Source organism: Denticeps clupeoides, chromosome 8, assembly GCF_900700375.1.
Source record: "Denticeps clupeoides chromosome 8, fDenClu1.1, whole genome shotgun sequence".
Lineage (NCBI taxonomy): Eukaryota > Metazoa > Chordata > Actinopteri > Clupeiformes > Denticipitidae > Denticeps > Denticeps clupeoides.
In genome coordinates this window covers 20,884,541-20,905,109 of record NC_041714.1, presented here as the reverse complement: position 1 = coordinate 20,905,109, position 20,569 = coordinate 20,884,541, and the positions used below count along the sequence as shown (strand labels likewise).

Sequence of the window (20,569 nt, the reverse complement as noted above, 5' to 3'; positions counted from 1 at the left end):
ATATTCACAGTATACAGTACTCTACAGTACTATACAGTACTCTCTGAATAAGGGCGTCTGCCAAATGCGTTACGTGTAAACGTCTACTGAACATATATTATCATCAACAAATTATTGTTTTTTCATAATTGTACAGACAGATATCATTCTTAATATATAGATTAGGATCATGCGTAGGATCAACACAACAGCAACTTTGCGCACTAATTACTGATTTTGTGGGTTTGTTATGGGCTGTGGGTTAGGTTACTGCAAGGGTATATTTAGCAGTAGGGTATATAGACAGGGACTTGCGTACCAGTGCGTGTTTGGTTAATGGCGCTGTGTATTTATGCTCAGTGAGTGGGTGGGGTGTGTCGTCTGAGCCGCTGCCAGTAATATGCTGTGTTCTTGTGGGCTTGTGATGATGAGTTTAAAGCAGTGTGTGTGTGTGTGTGTGTGTGTGTGTGTGTGTGTGTGTGTTTGTTAGCTAGCATGATCCAAATTTATGATTATCTGTATTTTCTGTGACCCTACAGGCCATTAGTATTTGCCCTATAGTTGGTATCGTACTCTGTTCCTGTCCTATGGAGTGTGTGTGTGTGTGTGTGTGTGTGTGTGTTTTCTGTCCTGTTGAGTTGGTTCAGCTCAGCAGCAGCACAGCCAGGCCATATGGACTCTTCTGTCCAGGGAACCCAGCACACACTCTGCCACGCTGGCCTGTTCGTTCCATCTGCTTCCTTCCTTTCCCCCCCCCTTTCATACTTCCTCCCTTTCCCTCAGTCCGTCTTTCCTTGCCGCCTTATCTTCTCTTATTCTCTTATTCTGGGATCTGGCCAGAAGCTCATCTATCATATATATATATATATATACACACACACACACACACACACACACACACACTTATTTTCACATCGTCCCCCCTTCTGCGCCACCTTCTGCATCTCTCCTGTTCCGCTGATTTTGGTTATTTGGACTATGTGTCGAGGGGTCACCAGGGTGCAGTACGACATTTTACATTTTGTACTTTATCTAAATCTTTTTGGCAGCACATAACCAAATTCCGGGTTTCCAGTTAGAGAGCAGAAAAGACGACTAAATGTGTTAAAAACAGTCGTTTATGTTCATGTAGGATTGGTTTTGAGGCCCTGTCTATATCTCAACCCTCCATGAAATGGGGAGAGGTTATCATTACTCTCCTGCAGCAGGAGAATAATGATAACTTGTCTCATCCGAACAGTTCGTTTATTTTATTTTCATATATGAAATATGCATAAACTGAGCCTTTCGAACAATGATTTGCATGATTTGCGTAATGTTTTAGACCATGTTCTCAGAAGAAAACGCAGTGTGCATGGTTTTTTTTTCCCAGGTCGCACTTTGCTATGGCCGACATGCGCGCCCGCCCCCCCGGGAGGTGTGAGGCGTCGGATTTAGAAAGAGCTTAATCCCCAGACAGGGCGGCGCGGGGCAGACCCGGAGAAACGAGCCCCACGGGGGGGGCACGCGGAGAGCATCCGCACCGCCCGAGGCGAGGTTGCCAGGCGCTGGGACCTCCCACTGCTGCCCGTGGGACCTCCCACCTCCGCCTGGGCGCGTGCTGGGCAGCACCTGCTTTCTAGTCTTCTGCAAGGGCGAGAATTACGGATTAAATGAACTGTGTGGAAAAGTAACGTGTAAAGTTTGCCAGGTTCGCTTCGAGGGAGGGAGAGGTGGGTCGAATGGGACACTGTCCCTTTAAGAGAGGAGAGGAAGTAGGCGCGGTCCCCAGGCCGCTCTTTGTTTAGCATAATGAGGGCATCGCGTGCTTCTCACCGAAGTTCTGCCTCCAAACCCTCACTCTCGTGACCCACACACACACCCCCGGCCACATGACCTCCTCCTGTCTATTAACCGGGGGCGTGTGCGCATGGCGAGAGAGAGAGAGAGAGAGAGAGAGAGCACATGCGAGTGGGAGTGCCGTTTGGCACTGGCGACCATCGGAAACATCAAAGCCAAGCGACGAGAGCGGAAGGCGGAGAAGCGAGTGGCGGGGCGAGCGTGAGAGGAGACGAGAAAAGATCTCGCGTGGAGGAACAAGATGTAGAAGAAGAAGAAGGATGGTGCTGAACACCTCGTACCGCCAGAGCGTGGTCACCTCAGCTGGAAATGTCTGTTACTGTGAATACTGAAGTGTACCATTTTATGGGAAAAAAAAAAACAAAATTTTAAAAATATGAAAGGAGCATATTTGCACATTATCGTTCGTGAAAGGCCAAGCAACTCCCTTGGCTGATATTTTTCATGTCACGTCAATAAATGGGTTTGGCGATTTGAATCAAATTCCAATTTGTGTCAAGCTCAACAGTTCCTTTTTGCTCGGCTCCTTTTGTTCCTTTTGACATCTAACGGTAGTTCATTTTGGTTCAAGTGCTATTTGTTTTCCATCAGAAGCTGAACACGACAGACCTGAAATCTTGGTTCTGTCCAAGCACGTTACTGCACTTAGAAATAAACGAACGTGCTAGATGTCACGCTGACCATCGTTTTCAGAAAAAAATGACTGATATTTAAATGAAATATGAATGCATCACCCTGGTATAGATTTAAGGCACTTTTGAAGAACACCGTTGACAGGAAGGATGAGTGTTGGGGGAGACGCGTCCACATGGCCTCTTTGGCCCGTGGCAGGGACGGTTCCGGTGGGGAGGCAGCCACGCGCTGGCAGCTCAGCCGCTAACTGCTGGTGCCATATGGTTCCACACGACCACCCAGCACGGGCACAGACCCTCACATGCCCGTCACAGCCTGGCGCCGCCTAGCAACCTGCCCCTCCTCCTTCAAATGCACACAGGATGCTTATTACAGCGGCGAGAACAGGCGATGAAGAAAAGCTCCTCGCCTCACCACAAGGTTGCCACATCATGGCCTTAGATTCCCCCATCATACCCAGATCGATACAACTCAATTGAAGGACTTCATCAAGGACACCTCTACCTCACGTGGGGCAATTTTACTCGGACGGCTTTATTAGGGCCCTATAAAATCTGTTTTATTTTTTACTTTACTTTACTTGGCAGATGCTTTTATCCAAAGCAACTTACAAGAGGAAGACACCAGAAATTCTCATTTGGTTTCCGTAGATTTTGAGCCCTGATAAGGCCTAACTTGTCAGGAATAGAACATGCTAAGGGAATTGCTAAGTGCTAGACTAATTATTCTTTTTATTTTTTGTGAGTGTGTATGCGTGTGGTAGCGTTAGACTCATTTTGAAAACAAGTGAGTTTTCAAATGTTTCTTAAAGGCAGTGGCAGTCTCGGCAAATTCCTAAATTCCATTTTTTCCATTTAACTTAAACGTATGCATTTGCCTAAACACTGTGATTAAAAAGGAACAAATGCAATATGACTAATCACATTTAATCACAGTTCAACTTGGGCCATTTACATGCAAACAATATGTGCATTTTCTGCAAAGAACTATATCACAATATTACACATTCTTCCATTTGTAAATGAATAGTTGTGTCACATTTTGAATCAACTTATTTGTGTCCATGACCAAGAGTGTTCTGAACTGAGCGGAGTACACACACACACACACACATTTACATTTATGGAATTTTGTCAGACGCCCTTATCCAGTGCGACTTACAATCAGTAGTTACAGGGACAGTCCCCCCCTGGAGACTCAGGGTTAAATGTCTTGCTCAGGGACACAATGGTTTTTGAACAATGGGATTTGAACCTGGGTCTTCTGGTTCATAGTCGAGGTTCATAGTCGAGGCTACTACCACCAATCACACACACACACACACACACACACACACACATATCTTAATGAGCTTTATGTTGCTTTTATAACTATACCTATGTTCAAATGACAAATTAAAACAGTGAAATATGCTATTAGACACTCGTGGCTATTATTAGATCATGTTCAGATCTGTTTGTGGAACGTTCCATTTGCGTTCCTGACAAAGCAACCGTTGCTGCTGCTGCTGCTGCGGCAGAGAAAGGCCGCTCTAATTTATTATTAGTCACACCTCGCTGATTTACGAGAGCCTTAATGCCCCATAAATCACCGTGCGTTAGGAGGCGTGATGTGCGAGCAGCAAGGCGGGGTAGCTGAGGTCACTGCCGGGATGCGTAGCGTTCGGCCGCCACATTACTCCGTTGCCTGGTGGCACCCTGTCTCGAAGTCCTCGGAACGGCACTCTGGGGAGGCGTTCGAAGTTGGCAGGAAGGAAGGTGGCTCCAATAAGGCAAATGGCGACGGAAACAGAAATCATTCCGCCCGTTTTGCCCCTTATTTATTAGCGTCGGCCTGGTAAAAATCCGTCATCCGGACTGCTGGCCTCTCGGAAAAGGAGCCTTAATTTCTAAATTGCTCTGCAGTGATTTTCACTCTGTCGGGTTGACGTGTCCCCACATTGTTATTTGATGGATCCCTGTTTGCTTTTTGACCATTGATTCTGGACGCCGGAGCGTTCATCACGAGTCCCCGGCCGCTCGGCGGGCGCGGCGCTTTGCGATTTATGGGTTTATGCAGCGAGGCCTCGTTAGAGAATGAGTTCCAACACCTGCTAAATGCAAAGAATTAATGGCCGCCGTAAACAGGCCCGTAAAATACTCACAGGAGGATTTACGGGGTGAAAAAGAAGAGATTTGTGTGATGCGGCCGCTGACTGAAATTCCCACATTTCAGATCCTGAAAATATCAATTTCATCACTTTTCAGATTTCACGGCGTCTATTAAATAACGTAAGTGGTGCACTAACTCTACATGTACATTTAAGGGAATTCATCAGACGCCCTTATCCAAAGTGACGTACAACAGGGACAGTCCCCCCTTGGAGACACTCAGGGTTAAGTGTCCTGCTCAGGGACACGATGGTAGTAAGTGGGGTTCGAACCCTGGTCTTCTGGTTCATAGGCGAGTGTGTAACCCACTAGGCTACTACCACCCTCCTAACACCCTAACACTACATTCTATTCCATTCGATTCTATCCTACGCAAGTAAATAGGGATTACAAAATACCAAAAAACGTTTTGTTCCATGCAATTCTGGTATAAAATAGCATAATGTAACATTTTCACAAGTTGCTTGCGGATGAAGGGGGATAAATTGGACTAAAAGTGATTTGGATGCATGGCCTTCGGGCCTCGGGAGACTGCCGAACACTGACGTGGCTGTGTGTGCCGCTTTGCATTTAGGTCCAGCCTAACTATGACTGAACAGATGGAAGCCGCGTCCCAACGGAGCTCCGCAGTTATATGGGTCAACCCCTCAGAAGTGGGCCAAGAATTTATGTATTTTCCTCTCCATTTTGTCTGTTTTTTTTTTTTTTTTTTTCCCAGCTGCGGGGAAAGGGGCTGGGAGAAACGCCATGTTCCCAGGAATTTCAGCCGTTGAAATTCCACAAATGCAGATGAAACACAGTCACTCGTGCAAACAATGAACATTTTCTATGATCGACATGATCGACACGTTTTTTTGGACTCGCTCTCTTCTGTGTGGTTTGTGTTGACTTCCAGCAGACTTTCTGTGTCTTTGTCGATATTCACAATCATACATGCGCCTTGCACAGAATTGTTCTTATCTAAAGGGGACGTGTAATGTTGTTTGATAAAGTATATATCATGAGCAGAACCTAGAACCAAAACGTGTATTTAATAGATTCAGGGCTGTACGATTTGGGGAAAAATTTGATTTGAGCTTCGGTTCAAGTTCAGTTCTGTTCAAGCTTGAATACTTTACAGATTAAGAAACCTGAGGTACCTTTAGGCTGTTAAAAGGAACATTAATGCAAATAATATTCCATATCGTCTGTCTGTAAACACTGAAATTGACTCTGAATATCAAATATAAATATTGTACATATTAATAAGAGCAATGACTATTTTCGAACTGACACTAAGCACAGCATTATGTGTATTAAGGATGTGGGAGGTTGTGCTCTCGGTGAAGATGAGCACCAGTGCCAGGTCAGAGTCGCGCCACGGAAGGAAGCAGACAGGAAGTGGGAGGGCCTGTGATTAATCATATGATGTGTGGGGCCCGGTTCTGTGGCGCATGAGTGAAATGACTCTGTGCTGGTCTCACCACCTTCTCTTTCCCCAAATGCATTTACATTTACAGCATTTACCAGATGCCCTTATCCAGAGTGACTTACAATCAGTGGTTACAGGGACAGTCCCCCCCTGGAGACACTCAGGGTTAAGTGTCTTGCTCAGGGACATGATGGTAGTAAGTGGGATTTGAACCTGGGTCTTCTGGTTCATAGGCGAGTGTGTTACCCACTAGGCTACTACCTACTCTCGTGTCGCTTGTTGTGTGCATCCCCAGTACGTAAGTTTACTTACGGTTTTCCACGAAAATAGTTCAGTTTCTGATTATTTCATTTAAAAGTCACTATCACGTGCAACTGTGCCTCATGCATTTACTCCGGCGTGACAGTACATTTACACTGTTTATGAAGGCCCTATTTCATCGATTTTTATGTCCTTAAATTATTTGTAAATATAGATTTTTTTTTAAGATTAATTGAATGGGTGGACCTGTGTACTGATTAAATATTGTTTTCAATAATTCACCATTGGCTATGAGCGGCCAGAAATATTCCGTCATACATTAATCATTAAAAGTTTTGGGGATAGAAGTCAGAATAATGATGTTGAGATATTGGGAACTGTTTACACCAGGTTTCCTCACGTGACAAATTGGTGGCTGCGGGCTTGAGTTCTATGCGTTCTATGCGAGAGCTCCACAAATTATGAATGGTTATAATAACATCGTTGCAAATTGCATCCTGGGCGAACGCGACTTCAGATTCTACCTGGAATCTTGATCTTGTCCAACTAACGAACAAGCCCCATGTACAGCAGTGCCCAGTGCGCTCCATATACAGTACAGGCCAAATGTTTGGACACCTTCTCATTCTAAGTGTTTTCTTTATTTTCATGACCATTTACGTTGGTAGATTCTCACTGAAGGCATCAAAACTATGAATGAACACATGTGGAGTTCTGTACTTAACAAAAAGTGGAGACCTGACCTCCACAGTCACCGGACCTGAACCCAATCCAGATGGTTTGGGGTGAGCTGGACCCCAACAAGTGCTAAACACCTCTGGGAACTCCTTCAAGACTGTTGGAGAAGCATTTCAGGTGACGACCTCTTGAAGCTCATGGAGAGAATGCCAAGAGTGTTCAAAGCAGTAACCAGAGCAAAGAAACTAGAATATAAAACATGTTTTCAGTATTTTCACCTTTTTTTGTTAAGTACAGAACTCCACATGTGTTCATTCATAGTTTTGGTGCCTTCAGTGAGAATCTACCAACGTAAATGGTCATGAAAATAAAGAAAACACGTTGAATGAGAAGGTGTGTCCAAACCTCTGGCCCGTACTGTATATACTCTACACGTACTCTTGCATAACGCCGTGAGTAATATCACTGGGTCTCAGAACACGCTGCCTGGTGGGCATGAAGCGTGCGCGTTGTTACTTGCTACTGTCCACATGTCACTCTGAAGCGGGTGGACACGGAGCGTCCCACCGTCCCGCCATCTGTCGCTACGGAGACTAGCCGTCGTCAAGCCCGTCTTTCTTTGCCACGCTAATTAGGCCCGCCACGTACCTTAATTACAGATTGTATGCTAATGCGGGATTCCTCTGTGGATTGGAGACGCCGGGCCTCATTTGCATTTCACAAAAGGTTTATTTTTACACGCCGAGTTTAAGGCTGGAAGAAAGCGTGACGCGGAGCGGAGGTGGCGGAGGCCAGTCTGTGCCGCTGAAAAAGTAAAGCTGCACCTCACTTTCATATAACCTTGTGTTACATGTACGAACCACGCCGCTTCCTGCTGAAACAGGAAGTGCAGGACGGGTCTTTATGATGCTTTTTTTTTTTTTTTGTCATTGAGGGTGTGAATTCATGCCGCACTAATGAGGACTGTTTGGCTTTGTCAGAGAAATAAGTTAATTTGTGACACAACTAAATGTGTCCTCTGTATTTAAAAAAAAAAGTGAAGTGATTGTCATTGTGAAACACTGCAGCACAGCTCACGGTGATACAGTGAAATGTGTCCCCTGCTTTTAACCATCTCCCTTGGTGAGCAGTGGGCAGCCATGACAGGCGCCCGGGGAGCAGTGTGTGGGGACGGTGCTTTGCTCGGTGGCACTTGGCGCTTCGGGTATTGGAACGGGCAACCTTCTGATTACGGGTCCGCTTCCTTACTCACCACTGCTCAGCCACGATGCGAGTATGTATGAGATCTGTACAGGACTTGTCTGAGTAGCCAACACAGACTGGGTACTGACCTTCACCATGACTCTAAATGACCAAAACTTAAATGTATTATCTGTTAATGTGGTTTGAAGGTAGAGAAAATTCCATCCATTCCTTTCTACTGTTTGGTCATGGTTCATTGGCAGACAAAAAAAAGCCGAGCATGAGACCAGAGCCCCTGTAGGGCAGGACTGAGAAGGGTACGTAAGCAGCGTAGAGCTCGAGTTGGGGGCCAGGTTTTACAGCCGTTATTTTCACGTTCAACCACAGGCCGAACACGGCAGCAGGTATGATGTCCCTGGTTACGACTTCACACTCTTACCTCTGGTCATGTGATGGACCCTCAGCTTTTTTATTCCATGTCGGGTTTTTTTTTATGTTTATCTCCCTTTCACCACTTTCCCGAAGGTAAACTCAGAAGCTGAAAATAAAGTCACCGTGAAGGAATCTGGCAAGTTTGCCACCCATCCACTAGGCGATAATTTTTTTTTTTTTAAATCATCCCCCTTTTAAAGAATTTTGGGTGGCTAGAGGTGTGCAGGAGAAGCCAGAGAGCGTCGCTTAAATGATCTCCACCCGGTCGTGGTGGGAAGTTCTACATGCGACCTTTCCCTGACCTTTCAGCCGGCTTGTGATAGCCGCGGGCCCGCGGCTCCTGGAGGAAGAGCGCAAGGGTGCGCTGGAGGAGGGGGAACCCCTCGCCACGCGCGGAATGGCGGGGAGGTGTGGAGACGGTGCCCCGCGCCGCGGTGTGGAGACGGGCGAGCAGGGCAGAGGGAGGACCGAGCTGGCGTGAGTACGGTCGGACTACCGCCAGGCCGGAGTGCGCCTGCGGTCGGACCGTTTTTGCCGTAACCCTGGCGTGGGCCGGAGTGAAGAGGTGCGTTGAGTTGTGATGCGGGGTGCCGGTGTGGGAACGCCGGGCTTGTAGGTGGATTTACCGGCTTCCTGTGTGCTGGATATTTACCGGATTTACTGGTGCCGCCTCTCAGGAGAGATATGCAGATACTTTTTGTCTGTAATTTTTTATAAAATTTTTCTCTCTCTCTCTCTTTCTCTCTCTCTCTCTCTCTCTCTCTCTCTCTCTCTCTCCGTCAGGACTTTGCACCAACAGCTTTCCACCTACAAGGAGCAGGCGCGGCGGATCGGCGCGGAGACGCGGCAGCAGCAGCAGCAGCAGCAGCAGGGCCAGGCGAAGGACGACGCCCCCACCTGTGGCATCTGCCACAAGACCAAGTTTGCGGACGGCTGCGGCAACCTCTGCTCCTACTGCCAGACCAAGTTCTGCGCCCGCTGCGGGGGACGGGTCTCGCTGCGCTCCAACAACGTGAGTCCACACGGGAAAAAAAAAACTTAAACGCGGCCTCCGGACAACTCTCATCCCGTGGAGACGTGCCGAAACGTCACCTACACGTTTTAACCTCGAATTTCAATGATCATAATTGCTATTTGTTTATTCAGTTTTTGGAGGATAGATGTACATTCACTTTAAGGTATCGTAACTTGAATTTCACTTCAAAATATATTCAAATATATAATATTATATATATATGGATTTTTTTTGCTGTGTACAGTTATACACGGTGGGCCACCTTAATAAAATGGGAATGGTTGGTGATATTAACGTCCTGTTTGTGGCACATTAGTATATGTGAGGGGGCAAACTTTTCAAGATGGGTGGTGACCATAGTGGCCATTTTGAAGTCGGTCATCTTGGATCCAACTTTTGTTTTTTCAATAGGAAGAGGGTCATGTGACACATCAAATTTATTGGTAATTTCACAAGAAAAACAACGGAGTGCTTGGTTTTAACATAACTTTATTTCTGACCACTAAAATGTGTTCAATGTCACCAACCATTCCCATTTTATTAAGGTGTATCCATATAAATGGCCCAACTTGTACTTTACTGTAACATGGCATTTTAAATGATTTGACAGCCAGATCCATTTTGCCACACGCTTGTTGGAAACATTATTTTTATTCTTAATCCCACCACAAATGCAGTTCTTAGTAATAGTGCGCGGTGTAATATTGTCGGCGTGGAGGTCTGGCGGTCACCACGCAACCTTGAAGCTTCTCGTCCGAGACTGAGGGGCAGTTGTGGCGAAGAAATAAACATGAATAAATAATACTAAAGGGTGGGCAGGGAGCGGAGACCCACCCGGATCACCGAAAGGTTAATTGGGCGTGGGGCGGAGGATGTGACGGCATCCGGCCCCGGGGGGCCCCCCCCACGTGCGGGCGCGGCGTCTCGGCGGGGTGGGTGCGCCTCCTGTGGCGCGGCCCCTGAAACGGCGGCCCTCCTCCCGGTGCGTGATATTTGCACGCTTCCCGTTCTGCAGGGCGGTGCTGCCACCGACTCCGAGCGGCTAATTAGCGCCCCCCCCCCCCCCCCCCCCCGCCTTAATGAGCACAGCAGAGAGAGTGTGTGTGTGTGTGTGTGTGTGTGTGTGTGTGTTTTTTTTTAGATATTGCAGTTAACGTTAAAAATGACATAGCTGTGCACACAGCGACACACAACGAAATGTGTCCTCTGCATTTAACCCATCACCCTTGGGGATTCGAACCGGCAACCTTCTGATTACGGGGCCGCTTCCTTAAACGCTAGGCCACCACCGCCCCGTAATAGTTAAAGCTTACAGCACCTGGTACTCCCAGGTGGTCTCCCATCCAAGTACTAACCAGGCCCAACCCTCCTTAGCTTCCTAGATCGGACGAGATCGGGTGTTCTTCGTCTGGTACGGCCATAAGCAATTAGCCGACCAATGCACGTGTGTGGGGGGGTGGGGGTGGTAATTAGCATCGAGAAAGGTCCGGACCCGGCCTCCTGCAGAGATATTTCTCTCGTGGAAACGGGAATGTTTATTCAGTCATAATTATTTAATAAAGGGCTGATAATCATTCATCTGAGATGATTATGACCGAAACCTCATTAGTCTGGATTTAAACTGGATTTAAACTGGAGGATAAACAGGAGGATAAACACATATTTCTTGTCGAGAACAGATGTTGAGAAAGTCAATTCACATAAGTAGTTGTAGCAGATAAGTAGTAGCCTAGTATATTAGACACTTGCTCATGAACCAGGCGTTAAAGGTTCAAAGCCCACTTACTACCATTGTGTCCCTGAGCAAGTCACTTAACCCCGAGTGTCTCCAGGGGAGCACTCTCCCTGTCACTACTGGTCAATGCTCTAAATGTAAATATACTTACTGTTTTGTGTGTGTTTTGGTGCATTTTAGTACCATTTTGGGCTGAAACAATCCTCCCACTTTAAACTTAATTCCAGATGATACTCCTCTCCAAGACACAGATAACTGCCGAGCGGCTCTGTCTTTTTTTTTTTGTATTTATGTAAATCCAGTAGTCAAAAAGCCCCACGTACTTCATTTATCACATCTCTAAATTACAAACCACACCCTGCATTTCTAACATCTCTCTCTTTTCTTCTTCTGTTTCCCTGCTGACCGCGACCATGCTGGGCTGCTGTAACAGAAGGAAGACAAAGTGGTGAGCACCCCTCTTATTCACCTGCTCACTGGAATTTGTCTTACAGAACGCTTGTAGGACACAGTTTGTTAACCGTCCATCTACTTTCAGAGCAATCTGTATCAAATAAAGTCACTTGACAGTATCTCTGGACGTTGGTGCAGATATCTCCATAGAAGGACATCCTCTGCCTGTGGCCACCCAACACTGATCATTGCTAGATGAATAAAATCAAATTCAGACACTAGCTGCTCGTGAATTTTGACTACAGCAGAGGTTTTGTAATACAGCCATTGGTTCTGCACAGGACGTGGCTTTACTTGTGCGAACATGCTGTTGTTTACATTTACATTTACAGCATTTACCAGACGCCCTTATCCAGAGCGACTTACAATCAGTAGTGACAGGGACAGTCCCCCCCTGGAGACACTCAGGGTTAAGTGTCTTGCTCAGGGACACAATGGTAGTAAGCGGGATTTGAACCTGGGTCTTCTGGTTCATAGGCGAGTGTGTTACCCACTAGGCTACTACCCTATATATAGTATATAGTATATACCCTATATAGACTATATACACCCTATATAGACTACATTTAATGGCATTTATCAGATGCACCTTACAGTCAGTAGTTACAGAGACAGTCCCCCCTTGGAGACACTCAGGGTTAAGTGTCTTGCTCAGGGACACAATGGTAGTAAGCGGGATTTGAACCTGGGTCTTCTGGTTCATAGGCGAGTGTGTTACCCACTGGGCTACTACCACCGTACCACCCTGTTGCGTAGATGTCTGCACCGTCCGAGCTCTTCTGTCTGTGGCCTGTTGCCTCTGACCCGTCCTGACTGCTCTGTCTTGTCTGACCGATCCCTGGGCCGATCTACTGTAGGTCCTGATTCTGAAGGGCAGGGTAAGCAGCAGATGATCGGCGCCTGCTGCATGCGTGCCAAGCACACCAGCGCATGGCTTCTAACGACCCCCCCTGCTTCTGGATATGCGTTTACAGCGAGGAACTCCCCCAGTGCAGGGCGTCGGTGGCCGTGTTGCACCTCTCGGCATGGCACTAACCTTATTCTGAGCTTGGAGGGTAGCAAGAATCCCTGCCTACTGCCTGCTGTTCATTAGAACCGTGTTCCTCGAACCTCCACCATGTGACGCAGGACCTGGCCGTCAGTCATGGCATGTTCCAGTCCCCCCTTACTTCCTCTTACCCGAAGCCGCTTGCTGCATTACTTAATGAAAGCGGCGCTTCTACGGACCGCGGCAAAGCGCCATCCGGAGCTCATTAGCTAAACGATTAGCTCGCCTCCAGGCAATATTTGCATTCTCTTCTTCAGCCAAGCGCTTCTCTCCGACCATCTTTCAGGTTGGTTTCTTTTTGCCAGTTGGATTCTGCTCCCTTGGGCGTGTTCCTTCTTTCTTTCTTTCTTCCTTTTTTCATTCTGTGCATTCTTCACCGCTGAATATTGATGGCTGTCCAAAAGACCGGCACGGAACTCTAATTTCCTTCTTGAGACCAGCGCCATGTGATGATTAGTATTGATTTCCGATGCCACGAGTCCCCGGTCGGTGGGACAGTTTGGAAATGGTACCTGTCTCGGTTTGGCTTGGTGTTGGTGACAGCCTGTGTCTCTGTGGTAGCCCCGGTGCCGTTTCGGCCCTGGAGGAGGGAGGCATAGTGCCATCGGCTGGCTGAGTGCGGTACTAGTACTACCTACTGTATTTTAATATATAATAGATAATATTTTTTTTTAACATTTGCAGGTATTGTCAATAAGATATTAGTTATAATTATGTAGAGTTAAATATTCAGTTCAGAAACATAATTGGCACAAACGCATGTTAATTTTGCCAGATTGTGCGTTTAGGAACAAAGTCATTATTTAAGTATGTTAAAGAAATTACAACTGTTAAATACTGCATTATACACACTTAATGGGCCTGTCTGAAATAAAGCAATGGCAATCATGCAGCATAAATCAGTTTTTATCTGATTTATGACATCGATGCCAAATTCACCCTAGCCAGAGACAGCACGTACATAAAGAGCATCGTTTACCTACAGAGAGTTCGTTCCCACACTTGTCATAGTTTCAAATGTCCGTTTTGTGTATCGGACACCAATTGGTAACAGTGTGTCGATCAAAGGAATCGATTTCAAAGGAATCGCGTCCAATAGAAGCAAAGCATCGAGGCAAATCGATTGCCAGGCGTGTTCTGTTGGCAGTGTAGAAACAGCACGTGATACCTACAGACCGACTTTTTTTCAGGTATAATTATTATCTGGGGGGCGGGGCACAGTGACTCTTTAACCACGCCCACTTCATGCTTTTTGGCAAGCAGTCAGAGCGACAGGTCACCCTCGCTCTTCCTCACCCTCGAGTCCCACGTCAATATTTGATGATCCTTCTTGCGCTGAACAATAATTGATTCTTGATTGAATGTTTTGTTTATATAATCGGTTTACGTTTATGTTTGTTTGCCCTAGTTTGTGATTGGATTTTTATAATTTACATAGTACATTTTTATTTATGACATTTGTTGCATTTTTTTATTATTTGAAATGTAAGTCATTTGTATACAAAAAAAGCTTGTGTACAAATATGTGTTATTTTAATGTTGTGTATGATATTGTGTATTTAATAATTGGATGCATACGTTTGAGTAATTCTTATTTTGTCTTTCTAGTACTGAAAACTGTATTTAAGTGAAAATTTATGTAACACAATAACAGTCTCCTTCCCACAATAAGACAGTTTATTTATTAAATACTGGTATCGGATTGGTTCTCTGGATCGGCCAATATCCAAACTCCAGGTATTGGTATCAGAAACGAGAAAGCTGCATCAAACCTATTTCAAATATGCATTTTAAATATGCATTTAGTATTAAGAATTAATTGCAATTAAATAGTAAATGTGTGATTAATTAGCTATGTTCTGTGCTGTTTCCAGTACATTCCGTACAAAAAATTCACCTAAATTAATTATTGATAAAATTCCTGCTTTTACAATTACCGTATTCAGATTTGGCTCCTCCCATAATAGGATCACGCCCACACGCGGCCGATTGAAGACCTGAAGGGGGTGTACATCTGCCCGCATTCATAGGCCTGATCAATACGTCTAATTTAAAGTAAATGCAATGTTTAGAAAAGGAGCTGTGCAAAACTTATCATGCTATTGATTGGCAATGCGCCCTGTCAGAAGAGAAATGTACGTCTGGCTGAGAAAAGAGTGAGAGGTGGACTTCTGTACCATCCGCAGGGAGCTGTAATGCATTATTTACAATATTGATCTGCTTTTTAACAAGTGAAATGACCCACATGTGAAGGGGGGAGACGGACGCTCTCGAGGTGTTGATATACGAACTCATTTCACCCAATGAAAAGTAATGTCTTCTATGGCCGATGCTCATCCTTATCCTAAATTTATAACTCCTTGGACAGCGGCGGGCGATGCCCCCATTCGTCCAGCTGTCAGGATGTGGTGAAAAGAGGGGCGGAGTCGGGGTACGTTTACGGCTGCTTCCTGCTCTCGGGACTCCATCCATCTAACCTGTTTGACTGGGACTGATGGTCCTGGACGTTTGCACCACATTCCAACTGCCCACGATCCAACCACAAATGGTGATTTGGTGGTTTTTTCAGGGTCAGGGGGAGGAATGTGGGTCTTACTGATAAATGACAACCAGCTTGTCTCTCTTCAGTAGTCTATGTTTCAAACCTTTCAACGAAAGGGGCGTCTCTCTGGTCCGGGTTGCGGTGTAACCCTGCTGAAGGGGACCCCTCTGGAACTGCACTTGCATGGTGTAGACACTGGCTGTATTATAGGGAGGGTCTTGCTTTAAATGGATTTCTTGGTGAACTTTGACCTTTGGCTTGTCTTTATCCCTGTTGATTGAACGTTACAATCTGAAACACGTTGGATCACCAAAGCTGATGGCATCGACTGAGATTGCTTTGTATCTGCTGGAAATGTCCAGAAATAGTGTAAATACACACCGTGCCATATTTCCCCCTTAATCTCATGGTGCTCGGCAGGAGGCTGACACCGGAGAGCGACTGTGTGGTCCAGGAAGTGCCTGTTTTAGAAAAACACACACGCACACACGGTTTTAATGAAGCGCTTTTAAAAAAAAGAAACGTGCAAAGCCACACTGTGCTCTTCCTGCAATAATCCGAGCTGTGCAGGCTGGACGCAGCACTCAACGTTGTCATCTGCCCATCTGAAGGCCTGCAGCCCATCCTCTGTATGCAGTTGACAGTGTTGTCATCTGCCGATCGCCTGGTCCCTCCATCTCTGAAGGTAAAAGCAAGACTCTTCTCCGTCTTGGCCCCTCGGTGGTGGAATGAACTTCCCCTCGAGGTCAGAACAGCTCAGTCACTGAGCACCTTCACACGGCACCTCAAGACCTTCCTCTTTAGAGAATATTTAGATGAACTTGTAACCTTCTTATTGTCTGACTTCTGTATAGAAACTACAACAGAGTGAATAAAAAGATTGTATTCATAGTTAAGGGTCCTAATGAACCAGAATTGATCACTTCATCGATGGTACCATGGAAGCACGTTGTAAGTCGCTCTGGATAAGGGCGTCTGCCAAATGCCTTAAATGTAAATGTAAATGTGACAGGAACTGTTCTAGAACTTCCGCTGAGCGTGGCGTTATTGCTGGTGACTAGTCGATCTTTAACGATCATTGTATGAGTGGGAGGAGCCCAATGATTGACAGCTCTCATGCTTGCTATTCCATAACTGCGGATGATTTAAGATGATTTAGAATGTCACGTGTGCCAACATCATTAAATTGAATGTTTCTTTAGCTCGTGCCAGTTCGAAAGTAGTGCCATCTCTGCATGCCTCGCCAGTGGGCTGTATAAAACGTCCTGTAGAATTTATCCCTGCCTTTCTGTCATGCTGTATGTTCACGGTGCAATTGTGTTGTTCAGTATTCAGCACCGTCTTCGTTTATTCCTGCCATAATGTTGCAGACCGATTAGAACCATTTACGCACTTTTGAGGCTCATGAAATAGTGGGATATGTTTTTGCTTGCTGGACATTTCTTCTCACACTGACCTGAATCTGAACCGGTGGCACAGAGTAAATATGCGACTTGGATATTTTATTTTATTTTTTTCACTTGTTTTTATTAAGTGTAAGTGTAATAATTTGTGCAACATTAGCATGCAGTATTATTTCTATAATACTTTTAAAAACAAGCTTTGCAAGCAACACTCCAAACACATCATCTTGATGAAATGAAACGATTTTCACTCACTTCTTTACAGCCCTAACCAACACGTTCTTTGTAAAGAATATCTGCTATGGTAGTGTAATAAGCTGTATATAGATCACAGTGCAGTCGTGGTAGTTGTTGGGGTGGTCCTCGGTGACCTGTCCCTCCGGGGACGGTGACAGGCGGGTAGGGATGCGCTTTACCGGTGTAAACATAGAGCCTTTGACTCCCATTAAAGGTCCTCCCTCTCCCTGGACCCCGTAGAGGTGCGTTGGGCTACGGACGTTCAGGGAGCGGTGCAGATCGTCGAGGAGCGGGGCGAGGTTATAGAACTCGGGTGTGAAGGACGTGCAGATCAATACCCTCTTTACATGGACATCAGCTCAGTGAGACTGAGGGACGGCGAGGGAGGAATAGAGCGCTTCATTGTTTTTATTAGACCATAAACGTGTGTGCAGACACAGCTTGAGCCTGAAGGATGAACTTTAGTGAGCAGTATCCTTTTATTTTAAGTGAACTGAATGGTAATTAATTGGTCATGGTGAGAGATAAGGTGTGTGGTTAAGTAATAGATATTAATATTAATATGAATTGATCATTTTTATGGATTAAGGACAGGGGTTGGTACTTAGCCGGGTAAAAACTGGTGTTCAGCGCATTAGCAAATGTGACGATAATTAGTCTGACTACCACCAGCCTATTACTGGCTTATTTTCACATCATCACACACAGACACTCTGCCACCATGCACAGGAGCGGGATGTCCTCGGCCTGGGGCAGCACAGGGGACACGTCCTCACACTGTGAGCTTTGTAAGACACTGGCTCTGCTGTAGTAAAGAACAACGACCTGATAGCTGAACACACTCTGTGCCCAAAAAAAAAGGCATATTCCGCTTTCATATTCACTCGTCATAGGCAGAGGAATGTCATGGTCATTTGGGGTGGGCTTTCTGGGGTGGAATGATGAAAAGTGAAAATGACCGTTTTTTTTTGTCCTTGTGCCACACAACACGGTACGTGTGACGTGTCATACAGTGTCATGGTGACCTACATCAAGGGGACCTCAGTGGCACCTCGGTGGTTCAGGATTCCGGTTACAGGTCCGCTTCCTTACCCGCTACGCCACCACTGCATGATTGCGCAAGATTCGTTTGAAAAAACAAAAATCAATTTACCAAAATAAACTTCTGACTGCATTTACATTTACGGTATTTACCAGACGCCCTTATCCAGAGCGACTTACAGTCAGTAGTTACAGGGACAGTCCCCCCCCTGGAGACACTCAGGGTTAAGTGTCTTGCTCAGGGACGGTAGGTAGTAAGTTGGATTTGAACCTGGGTTTTAAGGTAAGATAAGATCAACCTTTATTAGTCCTACAAGTGGGAAATTGGTTCTGGTTCTGGTTCATAGGCGAGTGTGTTACCCACTAGGCCACCACCATCACAAGGTAAGACCGTAATGGCGCGCAGGCTATTTCTTTGATTTTGAATTCCAGTTCGGGAATTCCACTTCTGTGTTTAAATAATTAAAACCAGTGACTCTTATATTTACCACGGTAATCTTCATCCCCTGTCAGCATGGAGCATCGTTGGCGTCAAAGCCACCTCTTACAATTCATTTAATGCCCACGCATCCATGCACCATTGTCAGGGATTATGACGTCACCACCATATCGGAGTGGGATCTAATTCCAGCTCAGATCACCGGATTTTCGTTCTTGATATCGCGACCTTTTTCATTTTTGGAGCCACCGTTGTTGAAGGACCTGATCGGTGGGCCAGTTTCACACACAGAGGGCCACAGCAACAGCGGAGGAGGTGTCCGCGGTGACGGGCAGAGACGCCCAGCGCCGAGGACGGGACGTTATCGCGGCTCTTTAATCTGCGCTCTGAGGCCGGCGGCCCATTTAGTCCAGATTAGTTTGGAGCGGCGCCAGCGTCAATCAATCGGCCCGTAATGCTTCTCGTCCGTCCGCCCGTCCCTGCCCCTGGAGCGTCCCGTCCCTGCTGAGAGCGCCTGGGCCGGTCAGGCTGAAGGAGTGGTACGTCCCCGTGGCTGCCGGTAAGTACCGGACCGGGAAAAATCCCCGTCTTTCCGTGTCACCGCTGACCCCGCGGCCTTTTACCCAGCCTGCCTGTCTCGGACCCGAGCAGGACGGCAACGTTCCGGTGCTCAGCTGGCCATCCGTAATGAGGCCCTCCGGACTGTCTCTGTCTCGCCGCGTCTATTTTTTGACACAAGTCTGTCAGGTCGCGAGTCGTCCATAATGAAATAATTATCCGACAGTCACCACCCGCCGGTTCGGCCCGGAGCGCAGCGTGCAGATGGTGATTTTCATTTATTTATTTCAAAAAACAAAACGCAAACCGGATCGGTGGATCCCGTGTACTCTCGTAGGCCGTACGAGAAGAAGCGAACTGCGGTGTCCGGTGTGGAGAAATGGGAGAGAACGTAGGACGTCCTGTAGTCGCGGCGGGTGGCATGTGCGGGCTCTCTGTGTGAGTTGGCCCGGTGCGCCGGCATCGCAGTCCGGCACGGGGGACCTGACGGGGGCCGGGCGGCTGCCTGGATAAAAATAGTCAAGAGCGCAAGTGCGCCGTTCTTATTGTGGTGAATCATCCGTGTGTGTGTGTGTGTACTGGTATGTGTGAGTGTGTGTGTGTGTGTGTGTGTACTGGTATGTGTGAGTGTGTGTGTGTGTGTGTGTGTATGTACTGGTGTGTGTGTTTATGTATGTACTGGTGTGTGGGTACTGGTGTGTGTGTGTTTATGAATGTACTGGTATGTGGGTACTGGTGTGTGTGTGTGTGTTTATGAATGTACTGGTATGTGGGTACTGGTGTGTGTGTGTGTTTATGTATGTACTGGTGTGAGGGTACTGGTGTGTGTGTGTTTATGTATGTAGTGGTGTGTGTGTGTGTGTTTGTGAATGTACTGGTGTGGGGGTACTGGTGTGTGTGTGTGTACTGGTGTGTGTGTGTTTATGTATGTACTGGTATGTGTGTGTGTTTATGAATGTACTGGTGTATTGGTACTGGTGTGTGTGTGTGTTTATGTGTGTACTGGTGTGTGTGTGTGTGTGTGTTTATGTGTGTACTGGTGTGTGTGTGTGAGTGTGTTTATGTATGTATTGGTGTGAGGGTACTGGTGTGTGTGTGTGTGTGTGTGTGTACTGGTGTGTGTGTGTCTGTATGTACTGGTGTGTGTGTGTGTGTGTGTGTGTGTGTGTGTGTGTGTGTCTGTATGTACTGGTGTGTGTGTGTGTGTGTGTGTGTGTGTGTGTATGTGTCTGTATGTACTGGTGTGTGTTTGTACTGGTATGTGTGTGTGTGTGTGTGTGTGTGTATGTACTGGTGTGTGGGTACTTGTGTGTGTGTGTTTATGTGTGTACTGGTGTGTGTGTGTTTATGTGTGTACTGGTGTGTGTGTGTGTGTGTGTGTGTGTGTTTTGTACTGGTGTGTGTGTGTGAGTGTGTTTGTACTGATGTGTGTGTGTATGTGTGTGTTTCAAACCCACGCGACTTCTGTCATTCTGACTGAGGGATATTAACCGAACTGCAGCAGCGCTCCGCCACGCTCGCGCATCAAACGTT

General features: G+C 46.5%; 1 protein-coding gene and 1 pseudogene across 21 annotated transcripts in view; one reads left to right on the top strand and one right to left on the bottom strand.

The window, feature by feature from the left end:
* LOC114795565 (regulating synaptic membrane exocytosis protein 1-like) overlaps positions 1-20,569 on the top strand; it is a 54,620-nt gene that overhangs the window by 8,683 nt on the left and 25,368 nt on the right. For 18 of the 21 annotated variants that reach the window (XM_028989005.1, XM_028989019.1, XM_028989017.1 and 15 more), the window contains exons 3-4: positions 9,349-9,577; positions 11,749-11,763. In XM_028989005.1, coding sequence (XP_028844838.1) covers positions 9,349-9,577; positions 11,749-11,763 — 244 coding nt within the window. Of the gene's footprint in view, positions 1-9,348; positions 9,578-11,748; positions 11,764-18,735; positions 19,038-20,569 lie in introns of those variants that run through there. The other 3 variants (XM_028989002.1, XM_028989003.1, XM_028989021.1) reach the window with 3 other exon arrangements.
* LOC114796243 (uncharacterized) lies at positions 10,887-11,005 on the bottom strand (annotated as a pseudogene).